Consider the following 19,008-nt stretch of genomic DNA (forward strand, 5'->3'; position numbering starts at 1 on the left):
CCAAATTTAAATACTAAACAGAGAATCTTATTCAGCTTGGCTTCTACTGGAAAGTGGTGAAGTTTAAAAAGAATTGGGGCAATATGATCCTGCCTTCTGCTGTCCATTGTAAGTCTTGCAGCAGTATTTTGTACTAAATTAAACCTTTTCAACTTGTTTTAGACAATCCCTAACACAATGCATTATGACAGTCCGGTCTACTTATCAAAGCAGACTGTTCACCACAGGGTAGATTTTCTCTTGTCAGGTATAGCTTTAACTGTGGAATCAATCTCAGCTGGTAGAAGCAGGACGTCACTACCCACTCTCCCTCCAACTGTCCCATCTTAGAAAGTTGGCTGTCAAATTTCACTCCCAAACTTTGTATGCAGTGTGAGGAAGCAGGCAACTACAAGGACCAGAATGCACTGCAGCAGCAAGAGAGCCAGAGTCAGGGGGAGGACTCTAGGCAGGAGAGGGTAAAGCCAGAAGTTAATTGGAAAATTGAACCAGCTGTGAGAGGGTTTGAGGCAGCTTCATTAAGAGAGGGGTGGAAAGCCGTAGGGAGGAGTTGGAGTAGATGGAAACACTGGAGCAGCTCTCTCTGGAAACACTGACAACTGGAGAAGGAAAGTAAAGACTTCTGTTTGACTGTTTGAGTTTAAGAACCTGTCTTAAGTTGAGAAGGGTTTATCTAGCAGGCTCTGAGGAAAGGGCCCTTCTGTTGTGTTTGAGTTAAAGAAGCAACAAGCCATAAGGAGTGTGTTAAATGGCCATTAATAAAACCCTTAACTCTAAGAAGCCTGGTGTTGGTGAGCGTTTATGTTGAAGAGAAAAGAGGAGGCAGCAAGCTCCCCAGTGTGTGAGGCAGAGTCCTGGTGTGTGGCCGAGCAGGGAAGAGCCCAGCAGTGACTGTCTGGGAGAGAAGCTAAGCAGGGTCAGCCCTGGCCGGGTCCTGGAAGGGTGACTAGCTTCACAGCAGTCATGCACCATGATACCTGAAGGGAGCTCCTGCTTAAACTGGCTGAACCAGCAGAGTTCAGCTGGATAGCACTAAAAATTCAACATTGTTCCACTAAACTATAATCATGCTCCCAGAAGACCTCTAACTCTGCTTCTTATATTATCATGGTTACATTTTGTGCCAATAAAATAACTGAGTGGAAGAGGAATTTTAAAAGCTAGATTTGCATAGGTAACTTCCAAATTCACCTGGACAAATACAGAATGTAGATAGTGTTCAGTTCTAAAAGCTTCTGTCATGCAAACAAGCCACAGATCAAGGATTATCAGAAACTTCTCCCATTTACCTGACATTCTAGCATTAATTTTGCCAAATGTTTTCTCTCCTCAGTAGTAAATGTTTCTTGCTTTAGGACTTCAAACCTTTCCGCAAACCATTCTTTTTCCTCCAGATTCTGAAACTGGCTAGTTTCTATGGAGCTGTGTCCACAGTATGTGTGGTCTAAGTAGGCCAAAATATCTTCTAGAGAGGATTCCTCTTGGCCCATGTAAAGTATATCTGTAATTCACATTAAGAAAATATTAAAATTATTATTTAGATCTGCTAACAAAATAACATATTAAGTCTAAACCAACCTAGAGACAATCTGACATCACAACATTCAAACTTTTTTGGACTCTTAAGAATGCTCTCCCCCATAGATCCTTCTTTACATTTAAGCAAAGGTTATGTCTTACCCGATAACTTTCTTTCCTTTAGTCCTATCAGACCAGTCCAGACAAATGGGTTGTGTCCCTCTACCAGCAGATGGAGACAGAGTAAGAAAATTGCTATTGCGACTTCCCTCTTAAGGGTATTACGCAGTATAGAATGTTCAGTATTTTGACTAGCCAAGCAATGGTGTTCAAAATCTGCCTCTAAACTGTACCATTCCCTAGGGATTTTGCACAGATCCCTTTTCTTCCAAAGGTGGTGATCTTGTTTCAGGTAGATCAAATCATTGCTTTTGCTCAATGCCCGTTATATAGTTTGGTTGGTCACTTCAGTGTACTTCTAATTTCCAAGGTTGGGCACAATGATATTTCTCTTTGCAGGTTTCAGGTAAGGAAAAACAACTTCTAAAACTATGAATGCTCAGTTGAGGTAATAGTTTTGGTGGCATATATATTGAATTTCAAAAGGAAGCGACCTACCAAGAATATAAGAATGGCCATACTGGGTCAAATCAATGGTCCATCTAGCCCAGTATCCTGTTTCCAACAGTGGCCAATGCAGGTCACAAGTTCCTGGCAGAAACCCAAATAGTAGCAACATTCCATGCTACCAATCCCAGGGCAAGAGTTTGCTTCCCCATGTTGATCTCAATTGCAGACTATGGACTTTTCTCCAGGAACTTGTCCAAACTTTTAATTTGAATCTGTTTATTGACAATACAGTCAAGCAAAAATTACAAACAAAGGTATGTCCTATAAAGGAGAATATCAGAAAACTAACACAAAGAACTACCAATAGAAATATAATCGGCAAAAGGTTTTCACTTTTCTCCAACACTCTATCCAACATCCCTCCCAACCCCTACCCCAAATTACTGTCCCATATTATATGGGAACTCTCACGTGAACACCCCCTACCCAACCCACCCCAAAAATATCCAAAACACAAGAAAATATAATAAAGCCACATATCCCCAGCATCCAACCCAACAGTCCCAGAACAACCAAAAGGCCTCAAGAACAGAATAAGAGAGCCAGAAAGCCCCTTCAAACTAATGCGATAGCAAAAGTAAGAAAAATAAGTCCATCTTCCAGTGGGGCTGAAGTAACACCCTTGACAGTAAAAACCACCAGAAGCAAGGGGTCAAAATCAACAAAGTTCCATGCAATGGTTAGCACCAATAAATCCAACATTAAAAAAAACAAAACAAAGCCAGCTATCTACGTGCCCACAGTGGCTGGGAGAGTATGTATAAAAGTTTGTGCTGCCTCCACAGAATGAAAGAAATGCATTTGACCCCAACAGTAATCCGAAGTTTCGCCAGATACAATAAAGCACCGGAAATCTTCTGCTCGTATAGCTTCGTGCATAAGGGAGTAAGCGCCTTGCACGGACTCCGCACTTTTGTTGTATAATCATGAAACCACTCTCCGGTTGTCATATTCCAAAATCTTCCCATGTCACAAGGCCTGCAGACTGGCTTGTTTATGCACAAAAGCACCACACAGGGACGAGCAACGAAATTTCTCCTAGCGCCAAGCCTATGCCACTCAAAGAGTCCACCAGAGAGTCCAAATTAAGAGATTGCGGGATCCAAACCTCCAAGGTTTTTAGAAGGTCGGCCTCCGGTAAGGACTCAACTAAGCCCACCAGATGTAGACTTTTATATAACACTCTACCCTCTAGCTCATCTGTCTTGCGTTCCAGGTGCTGGACTGTGTGACTGAGTTGATCTACCTCGACTATCACGTTGGGTCTTTTCCTCCACGTCCCGACTCGATGTTGTTGGGTGTCCAATTCCAGATCCACATTATCTAGTTGCTCATGTGCCGCCTCTGCTCTATCCTGCAATTGCTGCAATTTCACATGAAGGGCAGCTTCCACCACCGCACGAACATCAGACACAAGTTCCATTGTCCAGGAAGAGTTTACCAATGGACTTGAAGCCGTTTGGACCACCATCTTAGTTGAAACTCCCTGCACTGCTTTCTCTTTTCAGGGTTGTTTCAATGCCATAACAAAAACAGCACCTGTCAAAATTACACCCCACGAAACTCACAAAAACAGCTTTTCACCTCTGCAACTCTAACCCCAATCCAGCCAAAATCTAGAGTGTTTGTCTAACAGAGGAGCCGAACAAGCAGCCTCCGCTCCTGCTCTAGCATCACGTGTGTTGGAATGTAATTGTATTTTTACATGCATTGCCTGTCACCTATTATTTCTCTGCTATTACTCTGTGACCTCTGATGTGAATTACTTAGAGAGGTCACATAGCTATGCAACTTCCTGTGGGGGTTAGATGCAGCAGATGCAGCACATGGAGCACATGGAGCACATGGAGCTCATGATCTCTCCTAACCTGAGAGGATCTATGGTGGTGTGAGCATCCATTACCATCTAAGCACATGGAAGGAGCTGATAATACAAATGTATAGTAATATGTATATATAAGCCTGTCTGATTATAATCTAACTACAAACTGTGAGTAAACAGATGTTTTGTTACTTCAACTTTAAAGTGACTCAGCAGTGAATTATTCAGGGGTGAATGAGAGAGAGATGAAGAAAGAAATTAACATTTCTAAAGCTGAAGCTATGTGTACTAAAATCTGCTAATTATTTACTACAAATAATCCAACAAAAGGGTTATGGGCCCAGGGTCCAGGAATTGAAAAAGAAAAGAAATATTACCAGGCAGAAAAAAAGGCCACATTTTTCTCTTAAGTTTTAAAGGAAAGATTCAGTCTGTCTCTCTCTCCCCCCACACAGCAGACAGAAGGCTAAGAAAATGGCTGAGGGAAGAAATTCACCATTGTTCTATTCTCTCAAGGTGCCTAAATTAACTGAGTTTAATTATCGGCAGTGGGAATTAAGATTCATATGTCTCCTTCGAGCAAAAAGATTAAATATATGCTTAGATCAAGACAGAACAGCTGAAAATATGGCTGAATGGGACAATGCAAACTATTATGTGAAGTGCATGCTTTTGGAAGCTCTCTCAGAGAAACAAGCCATATTAGTGGAGGGAAAAGATACACCAAAGGACATTTTATATAAACTGAGAACTATGTATGCAACTACATATGCAAAGCAGCAACCAATTTGGTTGGCAGAGTTGAATGAAACCAAATTAAGGGATAAAAGTAAATGTAATGATCACATTATGCATCTTATGTCTTCATTTCAAAAGTTAGAACTTTCTGGAATTCCCATGTGTGATGCATTGAAAAGAGCATTTCTTTTTACCTCACTATCAAAGAAGTTTGATGTTTTTAGGTCTGTAAATGAGGCCATTGAAGGGCAATCTTTTGAACAGACAACATCAAAACTAAGGCAGGAATGCATAATAAATGATTCTGAGGAGATGTGTTCTCAAAGCAAGTCAGAGAGAAATGAAACAAATTTCTTGGCAAAGAACAGAGGAAGGCGGAGCTATGGGAAAACTCCACCCAAGGGCAAGCTGATTTGCTACTCATGTGGAAAGGAGGGACATGTATCTAAATGGTGTAAGGAAACACAAAACACTCCCTCTAGCTCACCTAAGCCAATGGAACTAAAGAATTTTCAAACCAGGAAATGTATGAAGGACAAAGATAAACACAAGGGCTTTCTAATGGCAGAAAAATCTTTGACTATGGTAAATAATAATTCAAATGAAAGTACTTGGATTTTGGATTCGGGGAGCACATGCCATTTAACCAATTGTAAGGATTTCTTTCAGGAAATGTGTCCAGAAGAAGGAATTCTTAAAACTGCAAACGCAGGGACTGCTAAGATCCAAGCAAAAGGTATTGGATTCTTAAAATGCAAAGTGTCTAATGAAGTTAAAGAAATTCCTGTAAGTGATGTCTTGTATATTCCCCAAGCAGTTTGCAATATGCTTAGTGTATCTACATTAGATAAGAAGGGATTTGTGATTCATTTTGAAAACAGTAAGTGCACAATCTCTAAAAATGATGAAGTGTATGCTGAAGCTTTTATGCATAATGATGTTTATAAGCTGAACATTTCAGGTGAAGCCTCACATATGGCGCAAGTAAGGAAGAATGATGGTAAATATAGTCTGGAAATCTGGCACCGCCACCTGGGACATCGTGATTCTAAGGTGATCCAGGATCTTTACAGTAAGCAACTAGCCACTGGCATTCAGATAAGTGCAGATGCTGGTAAAATGGAGAAATGCATAGACTGTGTTACTCAAAAAGGTGTAAGACCCTCATTTCCTGCATACACAGGAAATAGGAGTAATAAAGTGCTGGACTTAATACACAGTGACTTATGTGGACCGTTTAATATCCCATCATTGGGAAATAACAGATTTGTGCTAATATTCTTGGATGATTTCTCTAGATATTGTGTGGCCTATTTGCTGAAAGAAAAAAGTCAAGTCACAGACATGCTGAAGAAATACGTAGCCATGGTGAGCAATAAATTTGAAAGAAAACCAAAGGTTCTTCAGACCGACAATGGTGGTGAGTTCACTTCACAAAGCATGCGCACATTTCTAGAACAAGAAGGCATTCAGCATATCACAACAGTAGCTTATACACCAGAGCAAAATTCTGTTGCAGAGAGAAAATTTAGGTCACTTGTGGAAATGACCAGATGTATGCTGTCAGATAGCAATCTCCCTAAAAGACTATGGGGGGAAGCCATTCTCACAGCAGTGTACCTACAAAACAGAATGCCAACTAAAGGTGCTGAGCGCACACCACATGAGACATGGCATGGTAGGAAGCCAAACCTGTCACACATAAGAACATTTGGAAGTACAGCATATGCTCATGTACCAAAGCAAAGAAGGCATAAGCTGGATTCCACAACAGAAAGGGGCATTTTAGTTGGCTATGCTCCAGGACACAAAGGATATAGAATTTTGAATCTGAAAACTGGCATTGTTGGCATAAGACATGTTACATATTTTGATGAAAACAAAAGGGTTGATAAAGGCTGGATTATCCCAGATGAGCCTTATCATCCAGAATATGAAACTAGAACCATAATAGACATGCCAGTGTATATAAATGCCATACCAAGGCAGATGTCTGAAAGCAACTCACCTGTATCTAACGAGGAACAGGCAGAGGAAGCAGACACAGAAAGAATCATTGAAGAAGACAGTACAGTTGGAGAAGGGGAATCAATTGGAGAAGGACTCTCAGATTTAGAGGATGCAGAAAGGTCAGACCAACCTGTTGTCAGACGCTCATCCAGGGAAAACAAAGGTGTTCCACCCCCAAGACTGTCTTACCTAACAAAGTCAGCAGAAGCTCAAGAGCCCTTAACATGGGATGAGATTGAGAAAATGCCAGCAGAAGAAGCTGCTGAATGGCGTAAAGCTGCACAAGAAGAAATTGATGCATTGCATAAAAATAATACTTGGATTCTTACAAAATTACCTCCTGGCAAGAAAGCTATAGGATGCAAATGGGTATTCAAGTTAAAAAGGAATGCACAAGGAAAAGTGGAAAGGTATAAAGCCAGATTAGTGGCAAAGGGATATCTTCAAAAATATGGAGAAGATTTTGATGAAGTGTTTGCACCTGTAGTGAAACACACGACAATCAGAACACTTCTGAGCATTGCAGTCTCAAAAGGCATGCAAGTCAACCACATTGATGTGAAAACAGCATTTCTTCACGGAGATATAACTGAAGACTTGTACATGGAACAACCAACAGGTTTCATAAATACAAAACAAAGACAGCTAGTGTGTAAATTAAACAAAGGTCTTTATGGATTAAAGCAAAGTGCAAAATGTTGGAATGACAAATTGCATGAAATATTGACAAATTTAGGATTTAAGCAAGGTGAAGCAGATAAATGCTTGTACACTAGGTGCACAAATGGACAATATGCATACATTTTAGCTTTTGTTGATGATCTGCTCATTGCAAGCGAAAGTGAGCAAGAGTACAAGGACATTGTAAAGTGTTTAAACCACAATGTTGAGATAAAAGAACTTGGTAATGTGTCATACTATCTTGGTATAGAAATTGAGAAACAAAATGATGGTTCTTATCTTCTAAGCCAGAAGCAGAAAATAAATGAGCTTATTGAAAGTTTAGGTATGCAAGATGCCCAAGTTGTAAGCACTCCCATGATCACTGATTTTCTGAAGGATGAAACAGTAAGAGAACCTTTACCAGATAACATCCAATATAGATCAGCCATAGGTAAGCTTTTATATCTAGCTACCACATACAGGGCTGATATAGCAAATGCAGTAGGAATTTTGAGCAGAAGGGTCAGCTCACCTACCAAATCAGATTGGACTGCAGTTAAAAGGATGGTAAGGTATTTAAAGGGTACCATTGATTGTAAATTAAAGATTTCAGCCAATAGTAATCCAAAACTAATATGTTACTGTGATTCAGATTGGGCAGGGGATCATTCTGATTATAAATCCACAAGTGGATATGTGTTTATGTATGGAAATGTACAAATTTCATGGGCCAGTCATAAACAAAGTATTGTGAGTTTGTCTTCTACAGAAGCTGAATATGTGGCCGTATCGGAAGCGTGCAGAGAACTGATGTGGATTGAAAAACTTTTGCTGGATTTTGGAATAGCTGAAAAGAGACCAATCCAGATAATGGAAGATAATCAGAGCTGCATCCGACTGTCACAGAATGACAAGGTTCAGTCACGCACCAAGCACATCGCAACGAAATACCACAACGTGCGAGAGTTGGCGAAAGAAGGGGTCATCAGTCTACACTATTGTCACACCAGTGAGATGACAGCTGACATCATGACCAAACCGTTACCCAGAGAACATTTTGTGAATCTGCGTATAAAGCTTGGACTTTGTATGAATAAATAATTGCATGACAGTTATGCATGAGAAGGGGTTTGTTGGAATGTAATTGTATTTTTACATGCATTGCCTGTCACCTATTATTTCTCTGCTATTACTCTGTGACCTCTGATGTGAATTACTTAGAGAGGTCACATAGCTATGCAACTTCCTGTGGGGGTTAGATGCAGCAGATGCAGCACATGGAGCACATGGAGCACATGGAGCTCATGATCTCTCCTAACCTGAGAGGATCTATGGTGGTGTGAGCATCCATTACCATCTAAGCACATGGAAGGAGCTGATAATACAAATGTATAGTAATATGTATATATAAGCCTGTCTGATTATAATCTAACTACAAACTGTGAGTAAACAGATGTTTTGTTACTTCAACTTTAAAGTGACTCAGCAGTGAATTATTCAGGGGTGAATGAGAGAGAGATGAAGAAAGAAATTAACATTTCTAAAGCTGAAGCTGTGTGTACTAAAATCTGCTAATTATTTACTACAAATAATCCAACAACGTGATCGTCCAAAAAATTTTAAAACCCAGATACGCTAACCACTGTTATCACGTCCTCTGGCAATAAGTTCCAGAGCTTAACTATTTGTTGAGTGAAAAAATATTTCTTCCTATTTGTTTTAAAAGTATTTCCATGTAACTTCATTGAGTGTCCCCTAGTCTTTGAACGTTTTGAAAGAGCAAAAAAAAAAAAAAAAAATCAATTCACTTCTACTCGTTCTACACCACTCAGGGTTTTGAAGACCTCTATCATATCTCCCCTCAGCTGTATCTCTTCCACGCTGAAGAGCCCTAACCTCTTTAGCCTTTCCTCATATGGGAGGAGTTCCAGCCCCTTTATCATTTTGGTCGCTCTTCTTTGAACCTTTTCTAATTCCGATTTATCTTTTTTGAGATAAGATGACCAGAACTGAACACAATACTCAAGGTGAGGTCACACCACGGAACAATACAGAGGCATTATAGTTTCCTTGGTTTTAATTTACCATCCCTTTCTTACTATTTTCTACCATCCTGTTTGCTTTTTTGGCCACTGCCACACACTGGGCAGAAGATTTTAGCATATGTCTACAATGACATCTAGATTGTTTCTTGGGTGCTGACCCCCACCCCCCTAAGGTGGACCCTAGCATCAGGTAACTACGATTTTGTTATTATTCCCAATGTGCATCACACTATGCATTTGTCCAGAGGTGTTTTCACTACCTGGGCAGAGTTGTAAATAATATTTCTGGTCTGCAACTAGAAACTGATGATAGAGTCATTCCTTCTTACATTTGCAAAGTGAAGTATATTAAATCCATGCCTCATTGTTGACTCCAGGTGTTTGAGACTGAAAATATTTGGGTGGAGATTTTGGAGTCCCACCTATCTTGGGAACTGCTTCAATACATTACAGAGGTTATGGACTGGTCTGATGAGGATGCTAAGGAATTAGGTCTTTTCTGTTAAATTTTCTTTCCTTTAGACCCACCAGACCAGTTCAGAAGCCTCCTTAACATAATTCAAGTTACTAACCCTCTCTAGTATAGTTAAATCAAAGCCCAACTCTCTTCAGGTTCATTGTTCGTATTTTACTGTTAACATGTGATGTATATTATTAGTAGAACTCAAACAAAATTGAAAACAGATGGTCCCCTGCTTCGTCATTTGAAACACTGAACATCTAAGGATGCATGGTGCGCTTATTATGTAAAGTATGCAAGACTTTTTTTGTTCTCCCTTTCCAACCACTGGTCAACAGGCACAACCCACAGGTCCTGGACTGGTGGGACTAAAGGAAAGAAAATTAGCAAGACCAACCTAATTTCTCCATTCTGTATCCCATTTATTACATCATGACTTCAACACGGTCAAATTTAAGCTCAGTTTATTTAAATGCTGCCCTCTGGGTATACCATAGTTGCAGCCACCTTCTCCTAACATAATCATGACAACTCAAACTAGCAGTCCTGAGCTTGCCGAAAGTAGGCAATAAAAAAAAAAAAGTTTCCCCCACTTGAGCTCTTCAGTGAAATTTAGGCATATTTTCAAAGCACTTAGCCTTCCAAAGTTCCATGGAAACCTATGGAACTTTGGAAGGCTAAGTGCTTTGAAAATATGCCTCATTGTGAACATGATTGTCTCTAAAGACAGTGTTGCAAACTACATTTAGTTATTTATGCATGAACTTGATACATGGCACATAGCAAAAACAAAAAAAATCAAGGCACTTTAGAATATATGGACCCTCCTTTTTAGTTTTAGCACTGTACGACTATGGGAAAGGGAATGGGTCTTGATATACCGTCTTTCTTTGTTTTTTCAACTACATTCAAAACTATGATTATTTTGTCCCCACTGTCAACAGATATGCCAGAAGGACTTGCTCTAAAGACAACAATTCACATCCATCGACAGTTCTTACCATGGGTGTAGCTAGGTGGGGCCACGGGGGCCTGGGCCCCCCAGATTTAGTCCGGGCCCCCCAACCCCCACCAGCCGAAGCCTTCTTCAGTGCTGGTCTCCAGCGCGCCGCGTTCGCTGATCTGTGCTTTCTTGAGTCCTGACGTCCTGCACGTTCCTTTAAGTGAAACTGAGCATGCTCAGTTTCACTTAAAGGAACGTGCAGGACGTCAGGACTCAAGAAAGCACAGATCAGTGAACGCGGCACGCCGGAGACCAGTGCTGAACGCAGGCGGCTTCGGCTGGTGGGGGTTGGGGACCCCCACCAGCAAAAGGTACCTTGTGACGGTGGTGGCAGCAGCGGCTGCAGCGGTGGGGGGGGGGGGGGGTTGGAAGGGGCGGGGGAGGGGCGGTGGCTGGGGAGGCGGGCTAAAATATGCCCCCCTCACTTTGGGCTCTGGATCCTCCTCCCGCCGAGGTCTGGCTACATCCATGGTTCTTACACTGTCAAAGTAAGTGCAGCAGCACACAAAACTGCTATCTGTGAAGTATTTCTTTTTTAAATTCCATGGTTGCCAGAGGTAGCAGGAGGTCAGCCCCGGACCCTTAGCAGTGACATCATTTGATGTCGTCATAATATCGATGATGCAATAATCCTGCTGCACAGGACTTCTGTACTGTGGCAGCTGTTACCACAAAGCCCCAGACAACTGGTCTTCCCTTAACAATGCAGCTACCTTTAGAAAATGTGAAGCCATTATTCCTGAGAATGACCACATTTGAAGGGAAGACCAATTATGTTACAGGTAAGCTGCACTTTTTACTCGTTATAACAATTTAGATACTCTCACACTGTGGTCGATCATATTTTTTTTTTGTATATGTATATAATCAAGTTACTAGATAACAAAAATAAAAAGCAATGATTCAAAGGCCTGAGCTCTTGGGATGCATCGATGCTATTTTCAGTGTGCAATATCAAAAAGGGAAAAAAAAATACCATTATGCTGTATCTTGACAATATTTTTACATTCACCTTAGGGCCTCGTTTACTAATGTGCGCTAGTGTTTTTAGCGCATGCACAAAAAATTAACACATGCTGTGCAGGTGCCCATGGGAATATTCTGGGCGCCTACACAGTGCGCGCTAAACACGCCAACGCACCTCTGGCGCAGCTTAGTAAACAGGGCCCTAAGATTTTCAAGAGAAAATTCTGGTCAGACACAAAGATTTTAAAATAAATGTATTCTGCTGGTTTGTGGTAGACAGCTATTCAGACCCCAAAAACTGCACCAATGGAAGGCCCTGAAAGCAGAACTAACACTCTCATTTTGGGATTTTCTAGATTAAATATTCTCTAAACCACAGAAATCCTTTTGTAGTTTTAATAGCCATGCAACCGCTGATTAAAAAAAAAAAAAAAAAAAATCTACTACTTGGTTGACTAGTTATTTGTCCACTGCACTACCAGCATGCAATTCATGAATTTAACATATCGACATGTTCAACAAATAGGCTTCCCTCTAAGTGACCCCATACTAACTTTATGTTTCTCAAAGTATTTGACCAATATTTTTGTTTACAAGAACCAAAAAGAGATTATGTATTTGGGAAAGGGTAGAGCCGATAACTTTTGGGGGACTTTTTTTCCTACCTTATCTGTCATCAAACTCTGGAATTCATTGCCCGAGAATGTGGTAAAAGCAGTTAGCTTAGCGGGGTTTAAAAAAAAGGTTTGTATAGCTTCCTAAAAGAAAAGTGCATAAGCCATTACTATAATGGACTTGGGAAAATCTACTGCTTATTTCTGGGATAAGCAGCACAAAATGTACTGTTTTGGGATCTTGCCAGGTACTTGTGACCTGAATTGGCCACTGTTGGGAACAGGATACTAGGCTTGATGGACCTTCGGTCTGTCCTAGTTATGGCAACACTTATGGGATATCCTGAAAACCCGACTGCTGGCGATTTCCAAGGACAGGTTTGAGAACCACTGTTCTAAAGCACTGCTCTGTAGCAGCAGAGTCCCCATCTGAATTCTCTTTATAGGCCCACCAGTGTACATAGTACATAAGTAATGCCACACTGGGAAAAGACCAAGGGTCCATCAAGCCCAGCATCCTGTCCACAACAGCGGCCAATCCAAGCCAAGGGCACCTGGCGAGCTTCCCAAACGTACAAACATTCCTGGAATTGTGGATTTTTCCCAAGTCCATTTAGTAGTGGTTTATGGACTTGTCCTTTAGGAAACCGTCTAACCCCTTTTTAAACTCTGCCAAGCTAACCGCCTTCACCATGTTCTCCAGCAACGAATTCCAGAGTTTATGCGTTGGGTGAAGAAACCTTTTCTCCAATTTGTTTTAAATTTACTATATTGTAGTTTCATCGCATGCCCCCTAGTCCTAGTATTTTTGGAACGTGTGAACAGACGCTTCACATCCACCTGTTCCACTCCACTCATTATTTTATATACCTCTATCATGTCTCCCCTCAGCTGTCTCTTCTCCAAGCTGAAAAGTACTTCCACTCCCCCAACCCACAAAGTGCAGATAGACAGACGGGATTCAAATCCAATCCCCGCTTGTTCTGCAGTCTGAACCATAGTACATATTTCTCACAGGCCCCTGTTTAACTGCCCAACATAAGATCGTAAAGCAGTGTGGTTCACTTCGAAATCTTACTGTTCTCAACACAAACATCAGTACCGCTCTCTAAGCTTAACTTTTAATGTTCTATGCTTTTAATATTTCAAAGTAGAAACGTAAAGCTGCTCTGCCATCTGAGAGTTAAAAGGGGGGGGGGGGGGGGCTACAAAGCATACCTGTAGTGTTGAAAGGCCCATGCAGTACCTCAGTCAGTGCTTTAATCTCAGGTACCATGTCCATCACAGCTTGACCAGTAAACAAAGGGTTAATTTTTGCCGCTTTATGGCCATGTTCACGGTATGCATTCACAAGGCGAGCAAGGCCATGATCAACTAAAAGAAAAAAAAATGGGATAGAGTGTTACAGCAGAGAAGAAAACTGCCCAAACATAACCTCACCATCTGGCAAAGCTGCACAGGCTAAATTTAACAATTGTGCAATCTATGCTGTTTAACTATGTTTAACCTGCTTACTGCAGGTTAAAACGCACTACCGTGGGGTGCACTAAGGTGTCCCACAGTAGGTTCTGCATGTGTGTGCGCCACTAAAAAAAATAATTTATGTTTTAGACGTCACCCCACCTACTGCATACTTACCTGTGCAGAAATCAAGGACTTGATTCTCAGAACTTGGATGTTCCGTTCTAATTTATATGTTAAACATACTTGTCCACGTGTTTTTAAGCATGTAAAAAAGCATGGGATAAGCATGTGGGATCGCTTAGGAACAGGTAGAATTAGGGGGTTACAAAGAATGGGCAGACTGGATGGGTCATTTGGCCTTTATCTGCCCTCATGTTTCTCTGTTTCTACTTTGACATGCCAGACCTTTGTAATATTTATTTATTTATAGCATTTCTACCCCGCTCTTTCCCGCTTGATAGCAGGGCTCAGTGCTGCTTACAAGCTATAATTACCCTATTCACTCCCTTCCTTCTTCTTTCTTCCCTCACTTAATTTCTACACAATACTAAATGTATCTGCTATCCTGTAACGACAATGTTTACAAAACTATGTAAGCCACATTGAGCCTGCAAATAGGTGGGATAATGTGGGATACAAATGCAATAAAATAATAATAATAATGGTACAAAGTATCACAGAGATAACATAGTAGATGATGACGGCAGAAAAAGACCTGCACGGTCCATCTAGTCTGCCCACGATAAACTCATGTGTATACCTTACCTTGATATGTACCTGTCTTTTTCAGGGCACAGACCATATAAGTCTGTGCAGCAGTATTTCCCGCCTCCCAACCACCAGTCCCGCCTCCCATCACCGGCTCCGGCACAGACCCCGTATAAGTCTGCCCTCCCCCATCCTAGCCTCTCAACCACCAACCCCTCTTCCCCCCGCCACCCAATTTCAGCTAAGGTATCAAGAAATGTTCAAGTTAAAAGAGTAGAAACAATGGGGAGAGATGTGGGGGAGAGGATTGGAGTATGGGTAGTGCTGGTGGTGTGGAATTAGGTTCGAGAATCATACCTGTTAAATGAATAAGACAGGCCCTTCTAATATGTTATATCGTACACACATTTGTTGACAAGTTATGATGAACCAGGTTGGGGTATTCTAGACCTTTTATTTTTCATGGCGTTTGTTTACAGCTAATGAGGTAATACATTTCTCATTATATTTTGGATATGTTAAACCTTTGTATTTTCGTTACATTGTACTCAAAACTGTTTATATGTTGTGATGTACTCGGTATCCCATTACAATGATTTGTTCTCCACCTTGAAGGTTAAGCGGATTATACATGCCAAAATTAAATTAAATTAATCCCCATCCTCTATTCCGTATCATCTCAACCACTTTCTAAACCAGTTCACCATCTTATAATCTACCCTTGCATTGCTCAGCTTTTCAATACTTCGATTATCTGTTCTTTCCAAAGCCTCTTGTCAAAAACCTACATGCAAATCATAGCCAGTGCAAGTATCTCATCTAATTCTTTGGTTATCTGTTAAAGAAACTGATCACATTTATCCAACATGATCTCTCTCTGGTAAAAGGTGGAGTTCAAAGAGTAGGGTGGGTTGGCTCTTCCGAAAACCAAGGGAGACGCTTGCTCAGAAAAGGTGATCTATATTGGAAATCATCAAACAACTCTAATGACTCGACACAGCTGCCGTGTTCTCAGGTTGGCAGCTAAGCCAGGTCCTAGTAACTAGACATCCTAGGGAATGAAGAAATAGATCCCCAGGATACACTTTCACTTCCTACGTCTAGCTACTAGGACCTGGTTGAACAGCCAACCTTAGAACTTACCCTGCCAACAATTATTACCCCTACAGATACTAGCCGTTAAGCCCGTCAAAACGGGCGAGTATTGGGATGTGTTTTCTCCAAGGCCCCCTCCCCCCTTCCTTCACCGCTGCAAGGCCCCCTTGCCCTCCCTCCTTCCCTGCCAGCTGCAAGGCCCCTCTCCGTCCCTCCCTCCCAGCTCCAAGGCCCCATTCCTTCCCTCCCTCCCATCCAGCTCAAAGGCCCCCTTCTGTCCATCCCTCCCAGCTCCCAGGCCCCCCTCCTTCTGACCTCCCATGTCCAGCATCCTCCCTCCTTCCCTGCCAGCTGCAAGGCCCTCTGTCCCTCCCAGCTCCAAGGCCCCCCGCACTCCCTCCCAGTTTGAAGGCCCCTCCTCCTCCCTCCCAGCTCCAATGCCCCCCTCTGTCCCTCCCTCCCAGCCAGCTCCAAGGCCCCCCTCCTTCTGTGACCTCCCATATCCAGCATTTCTCCTGCTCTTCCCTCCCCCCCCTCGAGGTCGCCGATACCGCTCCCCCACCCCCGGAGTTGCCGCAGCCGCCCCCCTCCACCCGCAGGGCCCTCTCTTCGCCACAGAACTTACAGCGCCGAAACCACAACACGCAGATCAGCTCTCTTTTTAATGTGTTGCAAAAGTATCAGATTCTTTCAGCCTGGCTTAATCAGCACAAATGGATTTTCAGCTATCTGCTAACATAACTTCCCATACTGCAAGTCTAGTTCAAAATCCCTTTGCTAACCATACTTTTACTGTAAATCTCCTTGTCATCCCACAAGACAAAAAGCAGTACATATCAAGCAAGTGACTAAACAGACATAATTCCCTCATATCTCTCCATTTTTTGGTAATACATTTTCTTTAGGGCCCACAACGGTGTAAAATATTACCAATGTACTGTCCAACACTGCTTTACAAACTCTAAAAGAGGGCAATTACATCATATCCATTTAAAGGAAATTTGTGACACACGGCTCAGAGCATATATCACAGGAGTCTCATTCTATGCAACAGACTTGACTCAGGTATCAGGCTGAAGGCACTGAATGGATTCTGGGGATGTAGAGCTTTGTGTACAGAAGCAGCTCAGAGAATCTAAACGCCTGCTGTACCGGAATGTAACTCACTTTGCATTATTACTGAAACAGGTGTGAGCTAAATCTGAAATCCTTAATCTTCCCTAAAAAAAAAAAAGAAACAAACAGCACAAAATAAGAGCATAGCTTGATTTTTTAAAGATTGAGTATCAGATATCTGGAATTTATATAGAATATGGTAGATTTAAAACAAATAGGAGAAAGTTTTTCTTTACTCAGCGTGTAGTTAGATTCTGGAACTCGTTGCCAGAGAATGTGACAGCAGCTGGCCTTATGCAATTTAAAGGGGGTTTGGACAGATTCCTGAGGGATAAGTCCATTGAACATTATTAATTTTTTTTTTTTTTTTTTTTTTGGGGGGGGGGGAGCCGGGTTCTTGAAGCCTGGATTGGCCGCTGTCAGAGACAGGATGCTGGGCTTGATGGACCCTTGGGTCTTTTCCCAGTATGGTGGTACTTATGTACTTATATAGTGTAGAAATATATTTCAGGCCCAATATTCTACCAGTGGAAATGTGTGGGTCCCTTTTGTCCACACCTAGGTCCCTCTAGAAATTAACTTCTGCCTATGCCTCTGTTGGCTAGATGTGCTTCCAGGAGACACTGACCTAAAAAAAAAAAACACTGCTATTTTAGGGCACAAATGTCATTCCAGATCTCAATGTGTAGTCCAAGATCCTATTCTCCAAATGTTATTCCTTACCCTGTTCTGATATACCATTTTCCAGTCACTCCCTTCTCACAGTGCTTTAAACACAAGTTTCACTCCTAAAGGTATTAAAACCCCATCCTGCAGGGTGATAATTCACAAGTTCTGACATTACACAGCAGCAGCTCACCAGCCAGCCTTCCCCAAACACACGATCTCATACAGGAGACACTGGTACAACCTGGGCTTTTTTGGGAGAGAGCCTAGAGCCTGGTGAACTGCAGCTTATGCTGACGCTCCATTAAGCAAAGATAACAGAAAACTCAAGAGTTCAGATCCACAACTTCCAGGGTCCTCAGCGTATAGCTTCCAGTAGGACCTTGATAAAGTCCTCGTTTTCAATTGACATCCTTAGTGCAACACAGGGATTGTAATCCCTTGTACTATCCATTGAAACCAGTACTACCAGCCTCATAATGCCAAAAGTATACGACTTTGAGAAATCCAGGACTGGACCACACTGGAACTGGTACACTGACAGCCATGTGAAGGCCATGGGCAGTTCAGAGCCTCAGGGAAACAAAATAAAAGGCCCTTATTGTGCATGTCAATGCCAAAGTGAGGGGAACCATGAGACCACCCCCCCCCCCCTCCTCCTCCTCCTCCTCCTCCTCTATCTGGCTCCAGATTTTCAAGACTACCGAATCCAGTCCTGGGTTTACCCACCGCCTTCACGGACTTGCAGTCTTTTTAGCAAAATTAAATGGGCTGAAAAGAAGCGAAGTAAACTCAGCACTAGATCATGGAACCAGTTGCTAAAACCTACTCGGCCCTTGCACGACACCCCCTCCTGGACGGACCTGGTTTGCTGGTCGGCACAGGCTCCCTGTCGCCCGCTCTGCGCTCGCCCTCCGACTTCCTGGGCTTGTAACCGTAGACGCCCCTCTCGGTGCGGTAACCGCGCCTCAGGCAGGACCGCAGAACCGCCGCTGCTGCAGCCGACAGAAACCCCCCTCCAGCAGCCGACATTTCTCGTGGACCTGGAGCACGAGCCGCTGGATTCCAGCCCTGACGCGGCGCCACGCGCAGACAACACCCCCGACGCCCATTGGTCGGCGAGGGGTGGGAGGGGGCGGAGTTGCGAGGACTGTACCATCTTCACAACTGGAGGGGGGAGGGTAGTTGTATGGTATAGGCAACAAAAAAAAACAGGGTAGGTGGGGGGAGGTGGTGCAGCAGTTAACAGTTGTATTTGTGCTATGAAACGTTACCAGACGAAGGAGCGGCAGGTGTTTATAAAGTAAGAAGGACAGAGAGACGCTCAGCTTTGAAAGCTGAGTGGTGACGCCCGGCTCAACTCGCTCGGGACTCAGTGAAGCTTTCAGAGTAGAAGTTTGCAAGTCTTTGACCCACTGTCAGAATTCTTACAGTTTGTTTTGTGCATGTGGGTTGCCGACTCTGTGGGTGCTTGAGCACTCCTAATATTG

The 19,008-nt window shown here is 42.5% G+C and overlaps 1 protein-coding gene across 1 annotated transcript in view; it reads right to left on the reverse strand.

Moving 5' to 3' along the window:
• The window catches only part of DHTKD1 (dehydrogenase E1 and transketolase domain containing 1), a 55,222-nt gene extending 36,668 nt beyond the window's left edge, over positions 1-18,554 (reverse strand). Inside the window, exons 1-3 of the mRNA XM_030216100.1 lie at positions 18,382-18,554; positions 13,688-13,843; positions 1,290-1,501 (exon numbers count right to left, since the gene is read on the reverse strand). Of these exons, the coding sequence (XP_030071960.1) occupies positions 1,290-1,501; positions 13,688-13,843; positions 18,382-18,550 (537 nt within the window). The 5' untranslated portion in view covers positions 18,551-18,554. The remainder of the gene's footprint in view (positions 1-1,289; positions 1,502-13,687; positions 13,844-18,381) is intronic.
• Positions 18,555-19,008: the final 454 nt, after the last annotated feature.

Source organism: Microcaecilia unicolor, chromosome 10, assembly GCF_901765095.1.
Source record: "Microcaecilia unicolor chromosome 10, aMicUni1.1, whole genome shotgun sequence".
NCBI lineage: Eukaryota > Metazoa > Chordata > Amphibia > Gymnophiona > Siphonopidae > Microcaecilia > Microcaecilia unicolor.